Genomic DNA, 21,109 nt, shown 5'->3' with positions numbered 1-21,109 from the left:
CCCCCCCATTATATTACGTTTGTTAAGGTGATTTAGGGTTTTAACTATCAGGATTCTGGTTGGAGAAATGCATGAAAAGTAACTGCTGGAGTCGTGTTTGCCACCACGGTCCAATTTAACGTCACACGAACACTCACCTTCAACGTGGGGACCGTCTGAAAGGTGTCTGTGCTCACCGCGCTCCCGGGCTGGCAGGGGCCACCCTTCAACCGAAGGTCCTGGCCGTTCGTTTCCAGCGGGCTCCTGCTGAGCTCCCTGCCTACGGAACAGCTCCGGGCCGTTCTCCCACCACCCTCAGAGGCAATCGCTGGGGCTGGGTTTTTTCCTTTCTGTTTGTTTCAGTCACTATTATGTTAAGCAAGTAAATCCGTGGAGGAGGACCAGGACTCGCTAATGGCTCACTGGGATGGCGGCTGTGGCTGGGAGTTACACCCCGAGCCTTGAGCAGAGACCAGAGCCCACGGTGGGACGAGGAGCTGGTCCTTCTGCCCCGGCACCCGTGGCTCCAGCACGGCTCAGCGCCGACGGTCCAGCTCCTCCCGCTGCTGAGGATGCGAAGTGGACACGATGAAGCTCCAGGAGAGGTAAATACTCAGCTTTTCTCTGGCTGGCTGAGGTTTTCCCCTGCGGGGTTACATCTTGGAAGGTTTATTTCAAACATCTGCAGAGTCTGACCGCGGGTAGGAACAAGAGCGGCAACAGGGGCCTGGCGAGAGGCAGTGTTTTGTGATGAGCCCAGGCAGCTCAGGCGAGGGGCACAGCCGAGACCACAAGGCACTTTGGCTCCATCCTCCCAGCGTCGGCAACCACCAGACCTCGTTCGAGAGGTGCCGCTAAGACTCCTTGCTCCTTCCTTAAGGAGAAGCAGAGCTCCCCGAGGGGTGCTCAGGACAAGGGGTGACAGATTTCCACTCCCAGCAACGGAGATGTAATTCATTCTTTTTATTAAAAGAAATTGAGGTAAGTGAAATAACTTCAGCACCAGCGAGAACTGTATGTACCGAGGGTGGTTTCCCGGCCGCCCCTGCCCCACTGGGTAACCGAACCGCAAGCCTGTGGCACCGAGGCCACAGCCGGGACTGGGGGAGAACGGCCAGGACGTCGGCCGGTGACGCCGCCACGGTGCTCCGGCAGGCTCGGACCTCCACAGGGCTCACAAGGCTAGTGCTGGACTCTGACTTCAGACCAGCTCCCACGAGAGCTAATGGCTGGGGTTTTTTTGGAGCTATTTTACCCCCAAATTAAGTGGACCCTGACCCAGTGCCTGTTACACTGAAACAGAGGGGTCTGCTGCTCTTGCCCAGCACGCAAGAGACCTCGGCAGCTCCCACCCCAAGCAGTGTGCACTGGGACATACCCCGTAACACCTGCAGACATCCTGGATGAGGGACTGACTTGTGACACCACCATGTAGGAAATCCTGGTGACAGGGGAGGAGGAGCCCAACGAGTCGCCTGCGCCGCCACGGTGCCCCCTGAGCGGTCCTGCCTGGCTGAGACATTCTCTCTCTGTCCTGTGTGTCCTGCTGCAGCCCACACAGGCGTAAGTAAAAGCATCTTTGGAGGTTGTTCAGGGGGCTCTAGTGGAAAAAAAGTCTTTTAAATCAAATTAGGGTTCTTTTAACTATTAAGAAAAAGCTAGTCCTTCGGATGGCACAACTCCGCTGGCCACGGGCAGGGCTGCGCCGCTGCTCTTCATCCCCCGGGGAGGGGAGCCGTGACCCCCGGTGCTGCACCTCGATTTTACAGGAGCTCTGGCACCGCACGCACAAAGGGCTGCGTTGCCGTTCAGAAGGAAACAGTACAGGTGTGAGGCACTGGCATCATCATTAATTATTTCTCTGATAAAAACATCCCTTCTGATTCATGCTATAGTAAAGGAGGAATTGTAAAATCTGAAATACTTTTAAGACAATCATTGGTGTCAGCTCTCCAGTACTACTTAGACTAAGTTCCGTAACCCCCGTATTAGGGGTTGACTGTGCTTCACCCCAGAGTTCCAGCTTCTCTGATCTTTTATTACGGTCAGGAGGCCCATGAAAATAAAAAAGGGTAGAAATAAGCCAGGGACCTGGGCTGGGGTCAGCCTGCTGTGATCTGTGCTGCTGCCACACCTCCGACCTGGGCAGCCTGGCTCAGTGCCGGCGCTGCCCTTACCTGCCGAACATCCACTGGAGACAATTATTCCTGACCGGCTGCAAAGAGTGACCATTGGAACGGGTAAAAAAAGTCAGCTGGTGCTAAGGAAGGGGATTACCAAAACCAACTTTTCTTATATTTCCGTCTTCCCACGGGAATAACGGCAGTCCCTTCCCCGAGCCGCGCACCAGGGCCAGGCACGTGCAGGCAGCTCTGCTCGAGCCAGCTCCAGGGCAGAGGTGGGCGACGGAGAAAAACTTGCTCAGATGCATTAGACTGAGATTTCCCTTCGCAGTTCTAACCCCACTGGTGTATTTGACTCTGTCCTTTCCCCTCCCTTACCCTGGCAGGCTGTATCTGCTTTCTGCTCCAGTTACCTACTCATAGGAAAGGGATTAGCACTTACATGAAGTATATGCAACGTGGGGCAGCCCCTGTCTGTTATCCCTCAAAATAAGTAGGGAAGGAAGAGCAGAAACGGCTCAGCAGCTGCATTTTGGTCTCCTCTTTCACCACCTCCTAGAAGCGCCTTTCATGCACTTTACCGACCTGTTCTAAAGGAATTGGGCACAAAGGCAAAGCCAGCGGGGATTTAGCCTCCGAAATCCTGCCCCCGCCACCTTCACAGTTCCTGGCAAGCCCAGGAGCCTTCCCCGCAGCCTGCCCGGGGCGTGGGGACAGCACTGGCCACACCAGCTTAAATGCTGTTTTTCCTCTACTACTGAAGTAACGAGACGGACGTTTGAAATACAAATCACCACTGGCTGACAGAGACAAGAGGCCTGACTCGGTGGTGGGCTCCACTCACCCGCAGGGCGCCAGGCGGGAGGATCTCGGGCTCCCACCCGCTCCTGGGAGGCAGAGCCCGTCCTCGGCTGCAGCAATGCTCTCGCAGGGTGTAACGTTGGCACTTGTCAGCACAAAGCTGCTGCTACCAGGCGGGGTGTGAAAAGAGAAGCAGGCAGGGGCACAGGGGCGTTGTTAATTTAAACGAGCCCCTGCCTTGCTATGCCAAGACCTCACGGTACCGGAGCACCCTTCATTGCCTGGCCGTAGCGCTTTCGGGTGGCAGCCGAACAGCGAACTGATGCACTGGTCCAGTCACACTTTGTTAAATAAATAAGGTACAGTTAGACAGCTGTAACTCAGTTCCGCAGGCGCTTGTGTTTATACATTTTCCTCGTGTCTCTGGCCAAAGAACACACTTCCTCTGGTCAGTCTGATTTGAAAAAATAAAAATGTCACTCTTCCAGCGTTTCCCTGAGCCTCCCCGTCTCGGTACAGTGGTCGCAGTCGAGCAGACAAAGGGCAATTCTGAGCTTTTTTTTTTTTTTCCCCTCCACTGTACCGGGCAGGGGGGAGTGTGGGAAATCGATGCTCTTACGTTGAAGAAGGCGAGTCCATTGTGGAGAGGATCCGCACGATCTCGGCTCGCTGGGTGGGTGATATATGCTGGGTCATGTGCACTATCGAATCCATGGCAACCTCCGGATTGGCCTGGACCAGGCTGGAAAGAGGCGAGAGTTAAGTGACGGCAGCCCCGACACTCGCACCCGAGCGTGTCCGACAGCTCCCCGTCAGGCCCGGGGGGGAGGACTGAAATATGGGGTCTTTAAGAGAGACTGGACGAGGCAGCAGGCACTTGTGTGAACTGACTCCGAGCAGCACAAGAGCTGTGCTCGCTTGGAGACCCTTGTGCCACTCAATTTGCTGGTGGCAGACCTGCTCAGACACGGACGGAGGCTGAAATCCCGCGAGGCCGGACCATGTGGACCCAGGGCACACATGGGGAGGCGAGGAGCTCTGGAGCGTGCCCTGATCCCACCAGCAGCACCTTCAGAGGCTGCCGAGAGCACCCACATCTCCCCCTCCCAGACGCTGCAGAGCCCCGTCCGCTGTAGCACAGATGGAGAAACCGGTGGGAATGACGGGAAGAGACGCCCTACGGAGTCAGACACGGGACACGGAAACCAGCGGAGCTTTACTCCACAGTTTGGTGCCCTCCCCCAGCTCTGCTGTCTCAGAGGCAAAGCTGCTCCAAGAGAGAGCACGCCTCAGACATAAAAAATATCAAAGTTAGATCTGTCCAAGTCTAGCAAAGTGTTTGGCTCACGAGGCTTAACTGGCTCCGCTGGATGAATGTCTGTGCAACTGCGCACAGTAACTCTTACAAGCAGGAGCAATAGATACTCTACCAATGTTTTAGTATTTTGGGGGGTTTATTTGGTGTACTTCTAAAAAGCAATCGAAGGGAACTGGGCATTTTATGACATTGAGCACAGAAGAAACTAGGTAGCTTGCCTGGAAAGTCTGGCGCTAGAAGAAATAAAGGGAAGGAAGCCGGAAGGATATTCTGGCCTTGTGTGGTCAACACACCGCTTTGGTAGCAGTAGCCCAGCTCAGAGATTTGCCTTCTCTCCCTGCTTTATGCAGCCCTCTAAAATAATTTTCCATAATCCATGTCAAAAGGAGAAAAGACACATTAGCAGTGAAATTTCCGTGCCCCGGCTCTTCACGGCTCCTGTTTCAGTAAAGGGTGGGCATGGCCAGGGAGGTTTGGATACTGCTGGATTAGATCTCCACTCTGCTGGTTTGAGATTTTGCTCAAGGCACCTGCACGTACAGTAGCACTACAGCCCGGGCAGGAGGACCAGGAGATGTAGACTTCGTACAAATCCCTCTGTTTCACAGTAGCTCCACGTTTGCCCCTGTATTTGCATTTCCAAAGGAAGCTGCATTTCCACATACTCCTTATGTGTTTGCCACACAATGTGAAATGCGTGCGGAATTGACGGATCCACTTTCCTCAGCCGGGGAGGCACACGTGGCCAGGATCAGAGCCTGAACTTTTAAAAATCCCTGTTCTGCAGGGGCAGAGCGTGCGTACTTGGCTTACCTCCGTATCTGTTTGAGGATGTAGTCCCTCGAGATGTATTTGATGTTTTCATCCACAACTGAGCGAACGCCTTCTTCTTCCTTCAGCTGTTTTTCCAGCCACTCCACCAGGTCCTTATTACTGTCCCATAAGTACGCCTGCAAACAAACCGCACGTGTCACCCGGCGGGCCCCAGTGCTGTGCACGCTCCCACTTCCCACATACCATTCCCGAAATTTAACTCGCAATTATTGGCAGCCGTGGGTAAAACATTTGGCTGGCAGCCCTCTGTGGTTTTCCCAGTGTGTGTGGCTTTTATAAACACAACTAACAATTAGCAAAAGTCGAAAGATGATATATTTCTTTTGCATCTCCTTCCATAAATGTGACGAAAGGGGAACCACGGAGGCAGCAGCGCTGCCAGTGGCTGCCACTAAACTAGCTGCATCAGCCCCAGAAGCTGTCCCAGCTAAAATCCCCGTTTCCTTCTGTGATCAGATGCCCAACGCCTGGTGAACTATGACTGTCCCTGAGGTGAGGGCAGGGGTGGTCAGAGGTGCAGCTGATCTGGGGCTTCTCCCAGTGCTAAGCTGACATGGGACCCACGAGTCCCCATCACCTAAGACTGACCTGGTGTTAGTGTCCCCCAATAATCATGGGATCCCTGATCCAGCCCAGAAACCGAACAGCCTCTTCAGCAGGTGTGTGCACTGCAGAGGAGGTCGGGGTGTCCACATCCCTGAAAAGCCTTGGCAACAAAACCCTTTTTTTCTTTTGCAAGATCATTTCACCTGATATTTGCTAGGTAGTTGACTACATAATAATTCAGGAGTGTGTTAGACGCCTAATAGCCTTCTCGCTCCTCTCTTCTCTCATTTTCTTTACAAATCATTTAAGAATCGTTTTGTTAATGGTTTCCGGAAAAGCAAGTACCGCCATTAGCACTCATTCATATTTATGTCATTTTATTTGGGTAATTAAACACAAAGCTCGTCATTTAAAGGTGCACTATCCTTCTCTGTTATCACTAACGAAGTCAAAGTCAGAATGACAATGAGCTCAATGCAGTAATGCACTGTGGGGCCCAGTGGGCACCCTCCCGGCGTGGGCCCAGACCCCAGCAGCCGAGGGCAGCAGAGCAACCACTGCTCCACCCGGGAACCGAAAACACCTTTGATCCTCGTGCTGCTTCCGTGGCCTGACTGGGAGCAGGGAGATTTCAGGGGCTGACCTGGGAGCGGGAGGCAGAAGCACACGATGGATGTTTGCACCCGAAGGTGAAGCCTCGGTGTGGGGGGGGGCAGCGTGTTTTGGAAAAGCCCTGGAAACCCCTGGAGCAGTAAGCAGTGAAGCCAGCAGAATACCTCCCCTACCAGGACTCTACTTCGCTGCATGCGGTGGGTTCCTCCAGCCAGCCACGCCGCCTGAGGCAGCGTCTCGCCTCTCCCGCTCTCCCAACAGAGCGATGCCTGTGCCTCGACAGCCGCCAGTCCGTTACAAGCCTTTGCAAAGCTGATTTCCCCCCGTCCTTGCTAATACTAGAGAGGAGCGCAAAGGCAGCACTCGCACTGACGAGCCTTCTCACTGCTCACCCTTTATTTACATATTTATCAGTTTCCAAAGTCTAAGAAATTGTTTCTCTCTTCCCTGGGACTCTCACAAGCAGCGCTCCTTCCCCGTGTTGACGAAGGTGTTACTACACCCACGGGTGAGAGCTGGCACTGCCGTGAGGAAGCCCAAAGTGCAGATCCTATTCCAGTCCCCAGCGTCGGTCCTGCCTGACACACTTTAATAAGAAACCAAGATTTTTTTTTCTTTAACATTATGCCTATGATGATTGTCTTAAATCAGTGATGTCATTTCAACCTCAAGATTTTGCTTATTCCATTGTTTTTTCTTATTATTATTTTAAACTCGTTAGGTTTTGCTCCTTGCTTCTGCCCCTAGACATGACAGAAATGCTCCCTGCATACTAAGTAGGGCACTTAGGAAGATTTCAGGGAAGGCAAAAAAACCCCCAAGAAGCTGCCTTACGGTTGCAGACCTGCATAAAGCTAGATTTACCCAAGAATCCCAAAGCTTTTAGTTTAGGAGAATATTTAATACTCTTATTAATCATTTTTAATCCGTTTGCTTTTAATTAAGAAACAGCATGATGCTTTCCTATCAACATATGCCAGGGAGCAGATTAATTGTGGCTTAAGATAACTCTCCTTGATTGGTGTAATGTATTAGCTAACGAGATGCCAGCTTTTAAAGACGCTCAGACACTACCTTGGAAAGCCTGCTGCCCTCCAGAGAACACTTCCCCCCCTTTTCTGGAACCCCTGAGTGTTTGTGGCTTTAAAAAGAGAATAAAATAAAATAAAATAAAATAAAATAAAATACTCAGATTGGAGGACTGTGACAAAAACAACCTAAGAGCAGCTCCAGAGATTGCTCTTCAAAGATCTTCAGAGTTTTAGCACAATTAAAAAGGAAATCCTCAACACAGCTATCAGATGAGGACTGCGGACGGCGCGAAGGTGACCCCTCACCCCAAACCCTGGCAGTTAGATCTTACAGCTGATCTGCGTCCCTGCCTTTGACGGCACGCCGTGCCGTGCGGCGTTAAAGCACTGCGCAACCCGGGGGACGCGGGACGCTTGGCAGAAGAACAGCAGGGGTTCTCCTGGGCTGAGTCATGGCAATGGTGACGGACTGCCAGGCACGTGCGATCTGTCCCCACCATCTCTAGGTTCGTGGCCCGGGGAAAGGGAAGGAAGGCGAGGGCAGCCCAGGGGAAGGGGGGGACAGCATGGCCATGGTCTGCCCTGCAAGCAGCAGGACAGGTGGGTAACACAGGCTGGCTGTACATCTGCCAGACGGAACATCTGGATACAAGCAGTGAATCCCCACACCCTTCTCAGTGTCAGTGGGATAGAGCAGGATTGAGGATATTACTCAGTAAAAAAGAATAATTAAAAATAAAATAAAAATCCTGCTTCCACATCACAGAGGATCCCAAGGGGATGCAGGGACTGGTCTGCACAGCTCCACAGGACAGCTCCTCCGTAACAGCCTCTGAAACCGCAAGCAGCTCCGCAGTGCTATTTTAGGCACGCTGTGCACAGAAACAAGGAGATGGAGATATTCAGGGCTGGTGTATAGAGCGTGTGTTGTGACTCCTGGGATTTCTGCTGCCAGTTCTGCCAGACAGCAGCACCTCTGCGTAGTCTTCTTCCCACACACTGCCCTGCCTCGCTCTGCTGAGCAAGCTGTTCGTCTTTGTAAGATGCTCAGATTTTCATATCAATGGTGCTACATGCTTGGGGAAAAAACCTGTTTTGCTTTTCTGGCCTGCTATAAAAAGTGTCCCCATAAAACAATTCATGACCTGGAACATTACCCAGAAGTTCTCTTTCATCACCTAAAATGTTTGTGGACATTACAATTAAAAACAGAGATCAAACTCCACCTGGGAGAACTTCACTGAACTTAAGGCCAGGAAAGAGGTGAAATTGCTTTTTCATTTACCTTCACTGTCCCTTCAACTTCCACAAACCAGCGTCTCAGCATAGCCTGGATCTGCCCATCAGTCAGCTCAGGATTGGCATCATGGATCTTCTTTTTTACCACGTCTTCTAGAAGAAGACGTCTTAATCTCCAGTAGAAGAAGGTACGGGAAGTTTTCCAGTCTAGAATGTCCTGCCCAAGACATAAGTGGAGAAGGAGAAATGAGTGAGGGACAACATTTATGCGGAGAAATATATATGCCTCATTCCCAATGGCAAAAAAAGGCTTACACTCATTATATACTTAGTTATACTGCTTACACAAGAGAAATACAAAGACTCCCACGTCTGAGCTTTGAAGACTTCCACCCTGTCATACCATTCAGTCACCAGAAGCTACATCCAGCCTCTTTTGTCTCCCAGAAGTCTGCTCCCTTCTGCAAAAAGAGACACAGCTCCCCAGATGAGCAGCGCAGCCCAAGACACTCACATCCAAGGGGAGAGGGAACTAGGAAAATCTAATCGTCCAGGGTTCAAACCCTGACATGACAGCCGGCCTTCAGCTATGCCGTTATAGCCCTTCCCATCACTGAGGGTCCCCACGGGTACAGGCTCACCACGTTCCCTGCCTTCCCCTTCTGCCAGGGCAGACTGCAATGTGCTCTGTGGGGTTTTTGATGTGGTCACTAATGACCAACCGGCAAAGCCCAGAAAATGCGGGGTCTCAAATGGACACGGATCAGGTAAAGATGGTAGAAAACATGATGTGCTTGTGTTCTGGGGCCAGAAAACAGCTGGCGGGTGGAGAGGGTTTGCTCCTGTGGCGAGAGTCATTGGGGCAGAGGTTTATTTGCAGCCCCGCAGGATGACAAGTTCCTCTGATCCTGCTGCCTCCAGCAGCAGCTTGCCCCACTGAGGGCAAACCCTCCCAACTATGTCCCCAAGGAAAGCTCCATGATACTCACAGTTATGACACCCTTCTCCTGCATCCGGCCGGGTGTGTCGTGCAAGTCAGCAAACTGCATGGCTACCTGGTGGTAAATGGGAATCAGGAATTCCTCCCGCTCCTTTAGCTTGGTCTCCAGCTCTTTTCGGTCAGCAGGGCTCAGCTCGGGGGTACCTGCAAGCAGGCGTAGCCACACATCAGAGACCTCTGACAGGGTAAAACAGAGGGGTGTACAAAGGACTGCTGCATGGAGGAAAGGCAAGCAGCTCTGGACAGTCCAGAGGGAGAATGGAAGTTTCTTCTGTTCCCGCGTACAGGCAAAACCCAGACTGTATTTGGCCAGGACAAACACCAGACCATCAGCTCCCAGCAATGCCAAGCAAGTCTTGAGGCAAATGTACGTGTTCCAGCCCAGATTTCCTGCCACCGATATTCAGGCAAGAGCTTCAAAGGAGTTTTCACCATGGAAACTCTATTCCATTTAAATGCCAATGAGCTGAACCATCAATTAAGTGATATTTACTGGACTTAGTCCTAAAAAAGAGTAATGTCCCAACACGCAGTTCATTTAGCAAGAAACATGGACAATGTAAAACCACCTACACAATTTCAAGTTTTCCTGCAGGCTGGTTCCTGCCAGTAGCTGTTAGAGCCACTGCCTCATTAACACACAAGTTAGGCTAGAGACGCCAAAACTGCTCACATTCAGTTTACCAGTGATCAGCACACACTAGTCTCAACCACGGACTACCATGATGGACAAGAATAAAACTGTGTCAAGAAGATAATGTCCTGTAGAGTTCATAATTTTTAATTTATTTTATAACATTCAGCCCAGATGAAATTGACTTTGATTAAAACAAAAACATGCGTTAAACAGTTTCTGATTAATTTTGGAATTGCCTGACCCAGACTAAGCCAGGCAAGGGTAAACACATCATGCTGTGGAGACACGTCGCAGCTCCTGCCACTTCCTGCAGCAGAACAAGGTGCTCCTTCCCGCAGCTGCCCCTTTATCAAACCAAGAATGTAAATCCCCTCTTCTCCCTGTAACAGGCCACAGGGAGCATAACCGTAAGTGCAACTCTACTGAACCTACAGTAATTTACACCAGGTCAAAGTTGGCCCAGAAGTAGGTTGATGCTTCTCCTACACTGCCTCACCAACATATGTGCAAGAGGTCCTTGTGCAGAGGCAGACTATTTAGAGCCAATCTTAGTTCAATTTAAGCAAAGATTGCAATCTGAGCCAAATTATACGGTACTGGATACTCTGCTGAATTGTGCCATTTTTTAACCTCCCACCCACACCAGAAGCTCTGGTTGCAAGTTCACGGCCTCCGAGACAGCTGCCTCCCATCCCGCCTCCCCTTTTAAAGCCGAGGTCGCTGGCAATCTGAAGCCGGGTCATGGACGAGTCTTGTTCCAAGCACTGGTGGGTTGTAACATTCAACTATCCTACAGCACCTTCCATTCAAATGTTAATATAACCGCCCACGCGCCTGGGAGACATGCAAGCATGATTGCGTCTTCAGTGTACAGAGGGGAGCTGAGATATAAAACAAAGAGGCGTCCTACCCAGTAGCACAAGAAGTCAACGGGAGAACCTGGAACAAAAGCTGGTGCCGTGATTCAGCCGGAGGACAATGGTTCTTCCCTTGTTATCTTGTAGGCTGAGTATGACGACTGCATTTTGTGGTGTGTGAACACCACTGAGCTTTTTTTGGTTTTAATCTTTATCGTTTGTGAAGGAATGTCAATGGGATTAAGTGCAACATCTACCCTTACATCAACACCTATTGTTAAACTGCCACGCTTCCAGGCTGGGTGACTGTGGAAAGCAATGGCTGGGGAGAGGCAGGCGGACAGCTGAGCAATGGGGGTCCTCAGCAGCTCCACAGCCACGGTCCAGTCTGACAACCGCAGGCTCTGGAATTGCAGCAGGAAGCCAGAGCAATCCAAGTCCCTCCCAACAAAACCAGATGAAATTAGCGGGCAGAAGCTTTATGAAAACCCCAACAACAGGGAACACTTTCCCACAGCGCAAAATCAAACGGTAGGACTCATTGCCACAGGAGGTCCTGACTATCAAAAGTACAAATGGGCTCACAGAAAGTGGTCAGATAAATTCATGCAAGGGAAGTCCATCACAGGCTCCTAAGCGCGAAGATGCAGATATAAATCTGTTCTCAGGAAGCCTCTTAAACCACAGGACTGCTGAAAGCTGAGAGGGCATCCTGGGGACAGTGAGCATCCATGGCTGACCTCCCACAGACAGGATGATCCACGGCTGATGGACCAAAGGGCCGAGCACCCCAGTGGCTCTCACCAGTGGGTGCAGCACCGCAGCAGCTCACGCACAGCACCGTGACACCGGGGCTTTGGCTCAGACCCACCTTCAGGGGCCAACTGCATGCAGGTCCTGTTCTTTTCTACTTTGCACTACCTATGTTTTCATTTCCTTTCAGAGTTTCTCTTCCAAGTCAGAACAGGTTTGCACACACACACACACACACACACACTTCCAAGACACAGGCCAGCCATACAATGATTCTTTCTAGGGAAGGAATGTTTTTATGTGCCTACCAATATAAATGTTATCTAACCTTTCAAATGCTAGTAAGAAGGTTTTAATTAAGAGAAGCTACTCTTATAACCTTCAGAATAAAAAATTATACATATTTATCCATGTTAAATTCACAGGCTCCTACACGTCCCCGTTTTAAATGGCAATGCATGCACTTAAGCCAGTAACGCTCATGTATTCTGGCCTATCTGCCACACTCACGGTGTACAGTCAAACCAGCCAGGCCCAGTAATGATTTAGGTGAGATTAACAAATATGTCAATGTCTATTTTCTGCTTAATTTAAAAGCAGCGTCTATAAAGATTTTTGACTTCTGAACCCTGTTCTCCTGGAAGAAAGAAGGTAACAATGAGGAGGGGGGATAAAGAGTGATTATCCCATCATCGATCGTTTGTCAGGAGCATTTCTTATTCACTGGACTATTGTAAAAAGCTAAGCTCTCGATCAATCCTGTAAGCCCCCTGTACAATTAAATATCTTGGAATGGTTTTCTTTCTTTCCTAGTCAGATCTTGAGGCCTCAGGGTTTTTCAGAAAGCTGGGGCTTTATTTATTTATTTCTTGGAAAAAGAAGTCTCCTTCCACAAATCTTATACTGGCAAGGAGAGGGGAGTTAAAATATGGGATTCCTTTGCTCTAAAGGTACTTGACAGTTAATGAAACTGTTAAAGTTTAAATCATAGGAACATTATAGACCTCTAGGTATGGATCGGCTACTAATCAATAGAGAAACAAAAGAAGCAGCACTCTGAAATGGCCACATTACAATGCAAACACAAAGTGTAGCGGGTTTTGGCATGCAGGTGGGGCACGCAGGTAAGACAGGACGACAATTTAAAGGAAGAAGGAACATATGTGTGACCTTCCTAACTTGGCAGGCAGCGCAGGACACTTTATAAGGCAGCACTCTAAGTGCCATAAAATGTCACATTTATCTTGGATTGCAGTTTGCTCTGCAGTCTCCAAGTACGCTTGTATCTATATATAGTGCTGGTATGATCACAGCCATTGGCATGATCGGAAAAGGCCAGGTAAATGTCTTAATCCAGCTCTCAACACCTTTAAAGCCTACCCACAGTGGTAAATGCACCAGGACCTCTTCGTTCTATGGCGTCTTTTCTTTTTTCTTTTTCTTTTTTTTATCAGTAGGAAAACTGCCTTAAACAAGTTGAAAAAATGCCCTGGGGAAGCAGTAACATTGGCGTACCAAAAAGATTAGAGAGTCTCTTCTGAGGTCAAAAGAGCAATATCCAGGGTCTTGCCAAAATGTCCGTCACCATACAAAAATTCCTCATGAACAACAGGCAAGGGATTTGTCCTTGCTAAAACCCTCTGCTCAAACACACCCAGGTTAAACCAACAAAAACTAGTTTAAAACCACACATAAAGGTATTTAACCTAAAATGTTCCCAAATACTTTGTGGAAGAAGCTGGTAGCTCATGCCTGCATCTCTCCCCCATCGTCCCCGCCCTGGCCTGTGCCCATCTCTGCCGTCTCTCTGCAGGGTGACACCAGCCTCCCCATCCAGCTGCTACAGCCAGGCTTTCAGGGTTACAAGCTCTTCCGCGTCCTACAGCCCGTAACAGGCCCCCAAACCTCAGGTATGGCCCCTCAGTACCCCGGTGGCACAGAACAATAAATGCCAAATACTACGGTTGCCAAAACAAGCCCTTTAACCAGCCTGCAGAGAAGCACTTCCCGGCCGCTGCAGCAGGGACATGCAGGCGTGCTTTACAGCCCGCGATCATGGAGGAAGGCTTCAGAGGAGCTGCCCTCCCCATGCAGACAAATGGAAAAGCTGCCGCAATAAATCCACAGAGAGACCTCTCCTGTAAAGCGCTCTGATACTGAATATCAATTTATACTCCTCTCCAAAAGTTAAGGGAAAGCATCATGGCAGGGAAAGCAACATCTAAACTATTTTGATTTGTGCCCCATTAAACAAAAAATCTCCTCTGAAGTAAGCGGCGTTTCCGAGCATCCCCCCAATGCATGTGCCTGGCAGAGGGAGCCATCGACAGCGCCGCGTCCTGCAGTGACTGCAGCCTGCTGCGGTGGCAGGGCGCGGGCTGCCTTTAATAAAGTTCCTGCCAGACGGAAATGGCTCAGCAGGACCATGAATCACGGCTTCCCATAACATTTAGTAGCAAAGTGCTTTTTTTAAATATGACCAGTTTAACAGGTTAGACAAAATGACTTCAAGAAATGTTATTGTAGGTTCCCTCTGATTGCAGAAAGCCAGGCAGCTTCTGAATCAATTTGATGGTTTACGGTTTCTAAGCTGTTAAAATGTGGGCTTTTCTCCCTCACCCTCGGCACACAGCCTCAGCATGGCCAAGCATTTACTTGTCCATTTTCTTGCCCCTTCTTCGAACATGCGCTCAAAGATCTGGGCAAAGCCCAGCATCAAGGCCTCTGACCCAACCGATTCGCGGAGACGGCCCTCACGCTTACTCTCAGGCTCTGCACGCTGAGAGTCAGGCAAAGCAGATGCCTTCAAGCCAGGTTCCAGCCCATCGCACCTAGCCAGTGACACAGCAGGGGCACGAGGGGTTGGTGACCGTGAGCGTGCGGAGCGCAGACCCAAGATGCAGAGTCCCCCTCGGCTGCAGCAGCAAGCCGCCTCCTCTGAACGACAAGCCGAGGACGTGCCCATGACCCACCGCTGCAGAGACCAGATGTGACCCTTCCTTTGGTGCCTCCATCCAGACCTCAGATGCTCGCACACACGTTTGACTCTGGCAAATTACCCCACACCCATGATTTTCAAAGATGACTTTTATAACATAAATAGTAGCTATCTTTCTGGACTACAAAGAAGCATTAATAACAATTGATTATCTCAATGGTACAATTACTACAGGCAAATTTGGGGATTCTTTTTTCCCCTGGGTAACACCAAAAAATCCACGTTAAGTTCAATTTATCTTGGCATCTGCTTGTGGCCATTCTTTTCAGCAAAGCGGTTAAATCCCACTGCAGCATGTGCTGGAAGGGCCCTTAAGAAATGAACTCTGGAGAAGTACAGCAGTTACTCCACAACCAATGACATAATTAAATGTCGATTTTAACCCTGGTTATGACTGTCCCATCTGATTTCTACACCTGCAACAATAATCTTCCTACCTGAATCTCACCTCCTCTTCCTCTGCCTTTAACAAAGCTCTTGCCAGACAAAAATTCAGCAAAGGCAGCAAGAATGCCAATCGTGTCCAGGCTGCCCAGGCAACGCATCTCCCACCCCAGCTGGAGGGAGCCGCTCCAGAGGGGAGAGGGAAGGTCACTCAGAGCCACTCACCTCCCTGGAGAGACAGGCATTTTTGGATTGTCGCTTGTTTCTTTAAATGAGACTGCTTGTAATTGCTTCACTAAATATTCAGTAGGATTTATGTTATAAAGGTGCAATATGAAATAACAGCGAAGGTCACACATGCTCATGACACGGGCTTGAAATATCCTTGTCTATCCTAGCCCTTTCCAACTCTTTGCTCCTAAGGCCTCATATTGGCATCAGAGCAAAAACAGGCGAGGTGTGGCAGGTACATAATTCCAAAAAATTCCTATTTTGGGGGAAACATCTACAGCCCTCCTGGGAGGATACTCAAGATGCCAATTGTCATGAAGGAGCTGACAGAAATCAGTACTTGCTCTTCTAGACTCCTGATTGTGAATTAACAACAATTTAAATGCAGCAGCACTTGCATATAGAGGCAGTTACTGGAAATCAGCATCGCCTAAAAAGACAAAGTTACAATCGCACCGACTGCATTTGTCCAAGACTTCATGAGAGACGGAATCAAACAGCAGTATTTTTCTTAGTTGTTGCTCAAGAAAACAACTGGCATTTTGATTAATTACAACACTGAACAAACAACACCCCCCCATCCCCCCCCGCAAAGAATTACTAGACTTTAGAGCTGCAATCTAACTCTCCAAGCTAAAGCTTGGAACCAGACAGGTCACAGGGTGGAAGTTTTCAGCCACTCAAGAAACAAGACTGCGTCAGGGCTGTCCCCAGGACACCGGCAGCAAAGTCCTCACCAGCTGGTACAGTCGGGGCCCAGAGGGACCTGCGAGTTCACTCCCGATACCGCACCCCGGCACGTTTATTTGCAGAGGAACTGCTATGCTAAAGTGGAGTTACGGGTTCAATGCTTGAGTGCTCACTCATTATTTGGAAATTTAAGAAAAGTTTTGCACATTCTGTAGCCAAATAAAGTGCGAAGCGAGTCAGAAGCCAGCATCACAGACTGACTATTACCTGTGGAAAGTTAAAGGTTGTCTCCAGCATCAGTGTTTGTGCAGAAAACAACCACTGCCTCCCACTTCCCAAAGCACTGCTGGACTACATGTGGAGTTGTATGCTCCCCCCCCGCGCGTTGTACAATATATACGGACAAGTGCAAAATGGGCGTATGATTTCAAATAAAATTAAAGATGCGTGCCAGCACACAGCCAACTATTTCGCAGGATCGGCTGAAGAGGAATAGTCACACTATTACAACATACATCAGGTGACAAACAGATGCTTCCCTTTTACTACGAGATAAATACCTGCTAAGAGAAATGTGAAAATGCAATATCCAAACTTGCTCTAACTGGAGCCGTTTTGCCATTCCTTTCATTCATATTCCACCAAATTTTTGCATACATTACACCGTGCAACTGACACACTACATGCCCAGAATCTGCATGACAAAGCTAATTTTTATTCCACTCCTAAATGTTTTACTCTAATTGTAATAAATAAATAAAATAAAATTGAATCTCCAGATTTTTAACTATGGCCCGAGGCTTGCAATCTGAATTGTTCCTACATTTCTAGGCAATCACCATTCTCCTTGCACACCTACTCAGTGTGGAAATGTGCTCTTGGGCAGGATAAGGGCTATCCTTTCTTTCCTCACCCTTTGCTCCGCACTGTTTGCTGGTTTGTAATAGCCCAACTCTGAGTGACATTTTAATAAAACATGGGGCTAATAAACATTTCAGCAATAGTGCTGGAGAATTGATAATGAACAGATTTATGTCAAATTATTCAATATCTGCCAGCCTTCTCTGCTCTCACGCTCCCCAGTCGCAAGTCCAACCCCAGTGTCTCAAGACACCTGGAATGAGACCACAGTCACCCTGTTTCCCCACCCCTCTGCAACAGGCACACGTTTGAGAGCATCTCCCTTTTCCCCCGCTATTCAGCAGCTCCAGGGAGGGATGACAGCCATTCAGGGGTTAAAGAGAGGCAGTGAACCCCCAGCTAATGAGTAAGAATTCAGCAGGCAGTGTAAGATAAATGGAGCTTTCTCTGCTTCTGCTGGAGTCAGCATGAACTGCGGCCCTGCGGCTTGTTTGTGGCAAATGGAGTGCGCGAAATATCAAAGGGCAGTGATCCAGAAGAAGACCGACTTTGACAAATTTTAAATTGGCCAGAAAGAAAACCAGCAAAAAAAAAAAATTATGCAATTCACTGTGTCCTGCAATCTTGGCTTTCCTGCTATGGTACTGAATTAGTGGCAAAACAACAGCAATGATCGCCCGATGTTGGGAGCAATTTCGAGCCATCTAAGTGAGATGCTTATCAGTGACTGAAGCTTTTAGAGCTCTCTGTATGTACAGTTGTAAGTGACTTGCTCTTGTGTTGCAGTCATTTTAATTAAAGTGTATGGAGTTTGCTGGGAGTAATTACCCTGTAGAGGAAGAGGGGAAAAAAACCCTGAACAGACTCCTGCCTCCTCACATAGCCGTGGCACTGGATTTTTGAGACTGTTGGCAGAAAACTGTATCCCCTCTTTCTCCCTGCATTTTTTTCTGGGGATGCTGATGCAGGTCCCACCAGTGTGATTCAAGGGTGCTCCGGAGGCGTCACGCACCCAGTCTGGGTGACGGACCCTCTGGAGGGGCCACCTGACAGTGAGTAAGCTCGCTTTGCTCTGCTCCCCCCCTTCCTCCACCGCTTCAGGATTTAAACAGTCCGGCAGCCCTCTTTGTCCGCAGCCAGTGACTCTGCTCCTGGGAAAGGATTCATCCAGCAGTCGCCGCACAGAAGACACCGTTTCTTTGCAGAGGCAGTAGGCTGGTTTGTTCGTCGGCAGAGCCAGTGCTTGTTATGGTGGAACGAAGGTAAATACTCTCAGAAACAGCGCTCCTGCCGTAGCGCCATTTATCTGCATGGACCTGAGCTGACTGCTCAGCATATTGCCTTCTCTAACCACACATCTGATTTCTCCTTCCCCTGGAGACTCGCGCACTGGAGAGGCAGGTCTCCTGGCCTCGGACGCAGAGGTGCAAACACCCGCAGGAGATGCAGCTGTGAGCCCTGACTGCATAAGGAACTCGACTGCAGCCTTTAAACTGTGAAGTGTGAAACACCTTAAGAGAGCATTTGTTGGGACCCTATGCTGGGTCTCCAAGATTTGGTGTGGTCACGCTATCCGTTTGCTCCTAAAGGGACACTGTTGAGTCTAACATAGGTCAAAAGTGAGCTTTTGTGAAAAGAGTCTCCTTGCTGCAACTACAAACATTAAAAGTGGTTTTTAATTTCAACAGACACAGGCAGACAGAACACCACATCCATCCATCTGGGTATCTGTGTCCGCTCTCTCACGCAGTAACACATAATGTACACGAGCAAGATCTGAACTCAGATAAAACTGCTGCCTTGTGATGGTCTGCAAAACTCAAAACACCTGCTAACCTGCTTCTTCTCCAGAAAGCAATCGGCACAGTGAGAGAAAACAAAGAGAGTGTCAAAATACTATCATTAAAAAAAGAGAGAAAATGTCTTTAATGCTATCAAAGACATCAGTAAGAACCTGGTTTTCAGCAAGCAGTCTGATTCTTAACACTCCCCGCATCCTTTACAATTATTATTCTCTTCCCAAGGCATATCAGAATGGTTGTTTTGTATATAAATTGTTGCACTGCCATAAATTAAAAAAAGCCAAATAATAAAACGTAACTGCAGCCATAGCCACGATTTATCAGTCATTTGCAGAACACTTTTCCTCCTGAAGGATCCCAAAAGGCTTTATAAATTCAAACCATACCGATGTAGCATGCTTCTTCCACTACTGAAATGCAGTCAATTTTGGAGGTAAAAAAGATTATACTCTTATAGTAAGAGCTAGTAAAGAGCTATTTAAAGAGTCTATTCCCCTGAGAGAGTACATATCTGATATTAAGTGTATTTTGCTGACCACTCTGTATTTTGGGTTTTTGGGTATATACCAGGCACCGGGATCATTTGGAGTGAAAGGCACAGTAATAATACAACTCACGCAGTGACGTGCTAGCCACTGAGCACTGCACATCACCCCGTATTTCACTGAGGAGGGGAAGAATATTTTTCATTTTCTTGAAACTGAAGAGCAGACAGATATCATTACTCAAAACTACCTAAGACACACAGTGATAGTCCAGCAGCCCAAAGTGTCTTTGACCAAATCCTTAGTTATGCCAAATGCCGCCAGCTGAAGGTTTGGCCCACGAGCTGTTAGTGAGCTGAGTGATTGCTGAGATGGAAACTAGACTCAAGCATCTGTAGTGTCTGTTGTAAGACCAATTCAATAAAAAAAATTAAAAAAAAAATTAAAAAATCAGTTCAAAAGGCACTACATTACACACACCCTAGGTATGCTACATGCACATGAATATCATCTCTCTCACATGTACATACATGCAGCTTGTCTCATCTGGTTTTCTTCCCAAGTTAGATGACAGTAAATAAAAATTATCATGAATTTGATAAAATGCCTCAGTGCCCCTTTTTAAGGTCTATAAACACATTCATTAGCCACCAGCTGAACGGATCACTGCTCTGCCGGCCCCTGCGCAGACGTACCTAGCCGCTCTGCCAGGTGGATGTAGATGGGGTCCACTCGCCTCATCGTCTTCACCAGATCCTTCCTGCGGAATTTGATTTCTACTGTCCCCTCTGGTTCCAGGATTCCTCCTCTGATCAGTGACGGGAAAAGAGAAAAGAAAGGCACTTTCAGGTCATCAGACAAGGGGAAACACAAAACGGAATGGTTCAATGTTATCTAGAAAGTATGCAAAAAAAGAAGAGAAGAGAAGGGGGAGGGAGACAAAACAAAGAGAAAGAGAGAACAAGAAAGAAAGAATCTTAGCTATTATTTATCCAATGCCACAAATGCACACCAGGCTTCACAGAAAACGCATCTGCCCAACAGTATATAGCTCAGCCTGGTACAAGCAATGCTCTTCAGCAGTCTCTTTTAAGCTGTCACCTGAAAGCTCTTTCACAAGGTAGGTAAGCTTTATGAAACAAACCAATTAACCAGCCATTTTCATTAGAGATCCTGCCCACTTCCCAGGTCAAAGACAGAGGAGCACATGATTTGAAACTTGGGCTTGGTAAATAAAATCACTTCAGTCTTTAACTGTGAGGGCAGGAGTAATGATGAGGAGGAAGGTCAGCGCGGAGGGTTATGGAACAGCAACAGCAATGAGAATTATTACAAATGCGTAACGGTACTTAGGGACAGGATGACATATTTTGCGAAATAATCTCTTTCTTGGCTATTGGAGCTCAAAACCTCTAGAGTCCAACTACAGCTCTGCAAACCACACATTGTCCTTCCTGTCTTGCAAGGTGGGGAGCTGGCTTGAGATTTCCAAGAGGCAAGCTCACAGGGCCAGCATCCTAGAAAGGTATGGGGCAGAAGCAGCAGGAGGGAGTTGATCCGGCATGCACCCCAAAAAACACTTGGTGGGGGAAGTAGTTTGTAGAAATCCTGTTCACGCTGTGTCTGACTGTGAAGCAAACAGGCTCCACATTTCTAAGTAGGAAAAGAACAGCAAAAACTTCTGAGTTCCAGGAGGCGAAGATTAGACAGTGTTTGCTCAAGACGCAAGAAATACTGAGGCCAACAGACCACAGGTGTCTCTGTCTCGCTTCTTTAGAACAGAGAGAGAGAGGCAAGCATCCCATCAGGAGCAAAATTCAGCTGGGAAAGGCAAGGGAAATGGGCATCTGGAAAGGGCATCTTCTCAACTCCTCCCCACATACGCTTTTTTTCCTCCCCCTAGAACAGCTACCCAGGAATTTTGTCCT

The 21,109-nt window shown here is 48.6% G+C and overlaps 1 protein-coding gene across 1 annotated transcript in view; it reads right to left on the bottom strand.

Annotated features, from left to right (window-relative positions):
- Positions 1 to 3,014: 3,014 nt before the first annotated feature.
- ACACA (acetyl-CoA carboxylase alpha) overlaps positions 3,015 to 21,109 on the bottom strand; it is a 136,500-nt gene continuing 118,405 nt past the window's right edge. Inside the window, 5 exon segments of the mRNA XM_009329104.1 lie at positions 3,015 to 3,645; positions 5,035 to 5,171; positions 8,530 to 8,700; positions 9,473 to 9,627; positions 19,877 to 19,989. Coding sequence (XP_009327379.1) covers positions 3,519 to 3,645; positions 5,035 to 5,171; positions 8,530 to 8,700; positions 9,473 to 9,627; positions 19,877 to 19,989 — 703 coding nt within the window. The 3' untranslated portion in view covers positions 3,015 to 3,518.

Source organism: Pygoscelis adeliae, unplaced genomic scaffold (assembly GCF_000699105.1).
Source record: "Pygoscelis adeliae isolate BGI_AS28 unplaced genomic scaffold, ASM69910v1 Scaffold427, whole genome shotgun sequence".
In the NCBI taxonomy this organism is placed as follows: domain Eukaryota; kingdom Metazoa; phylum Chordata; class Aves; order Sphenisciformes; family Spheniscidae; genus Pygoscelis; species Pygoscelis adeliae.
The sequence above is the reverse complement of the archived record's forward strand: the minus strand, read 5'-3'. Positions and strand labels throughout refer to the sequence as shown.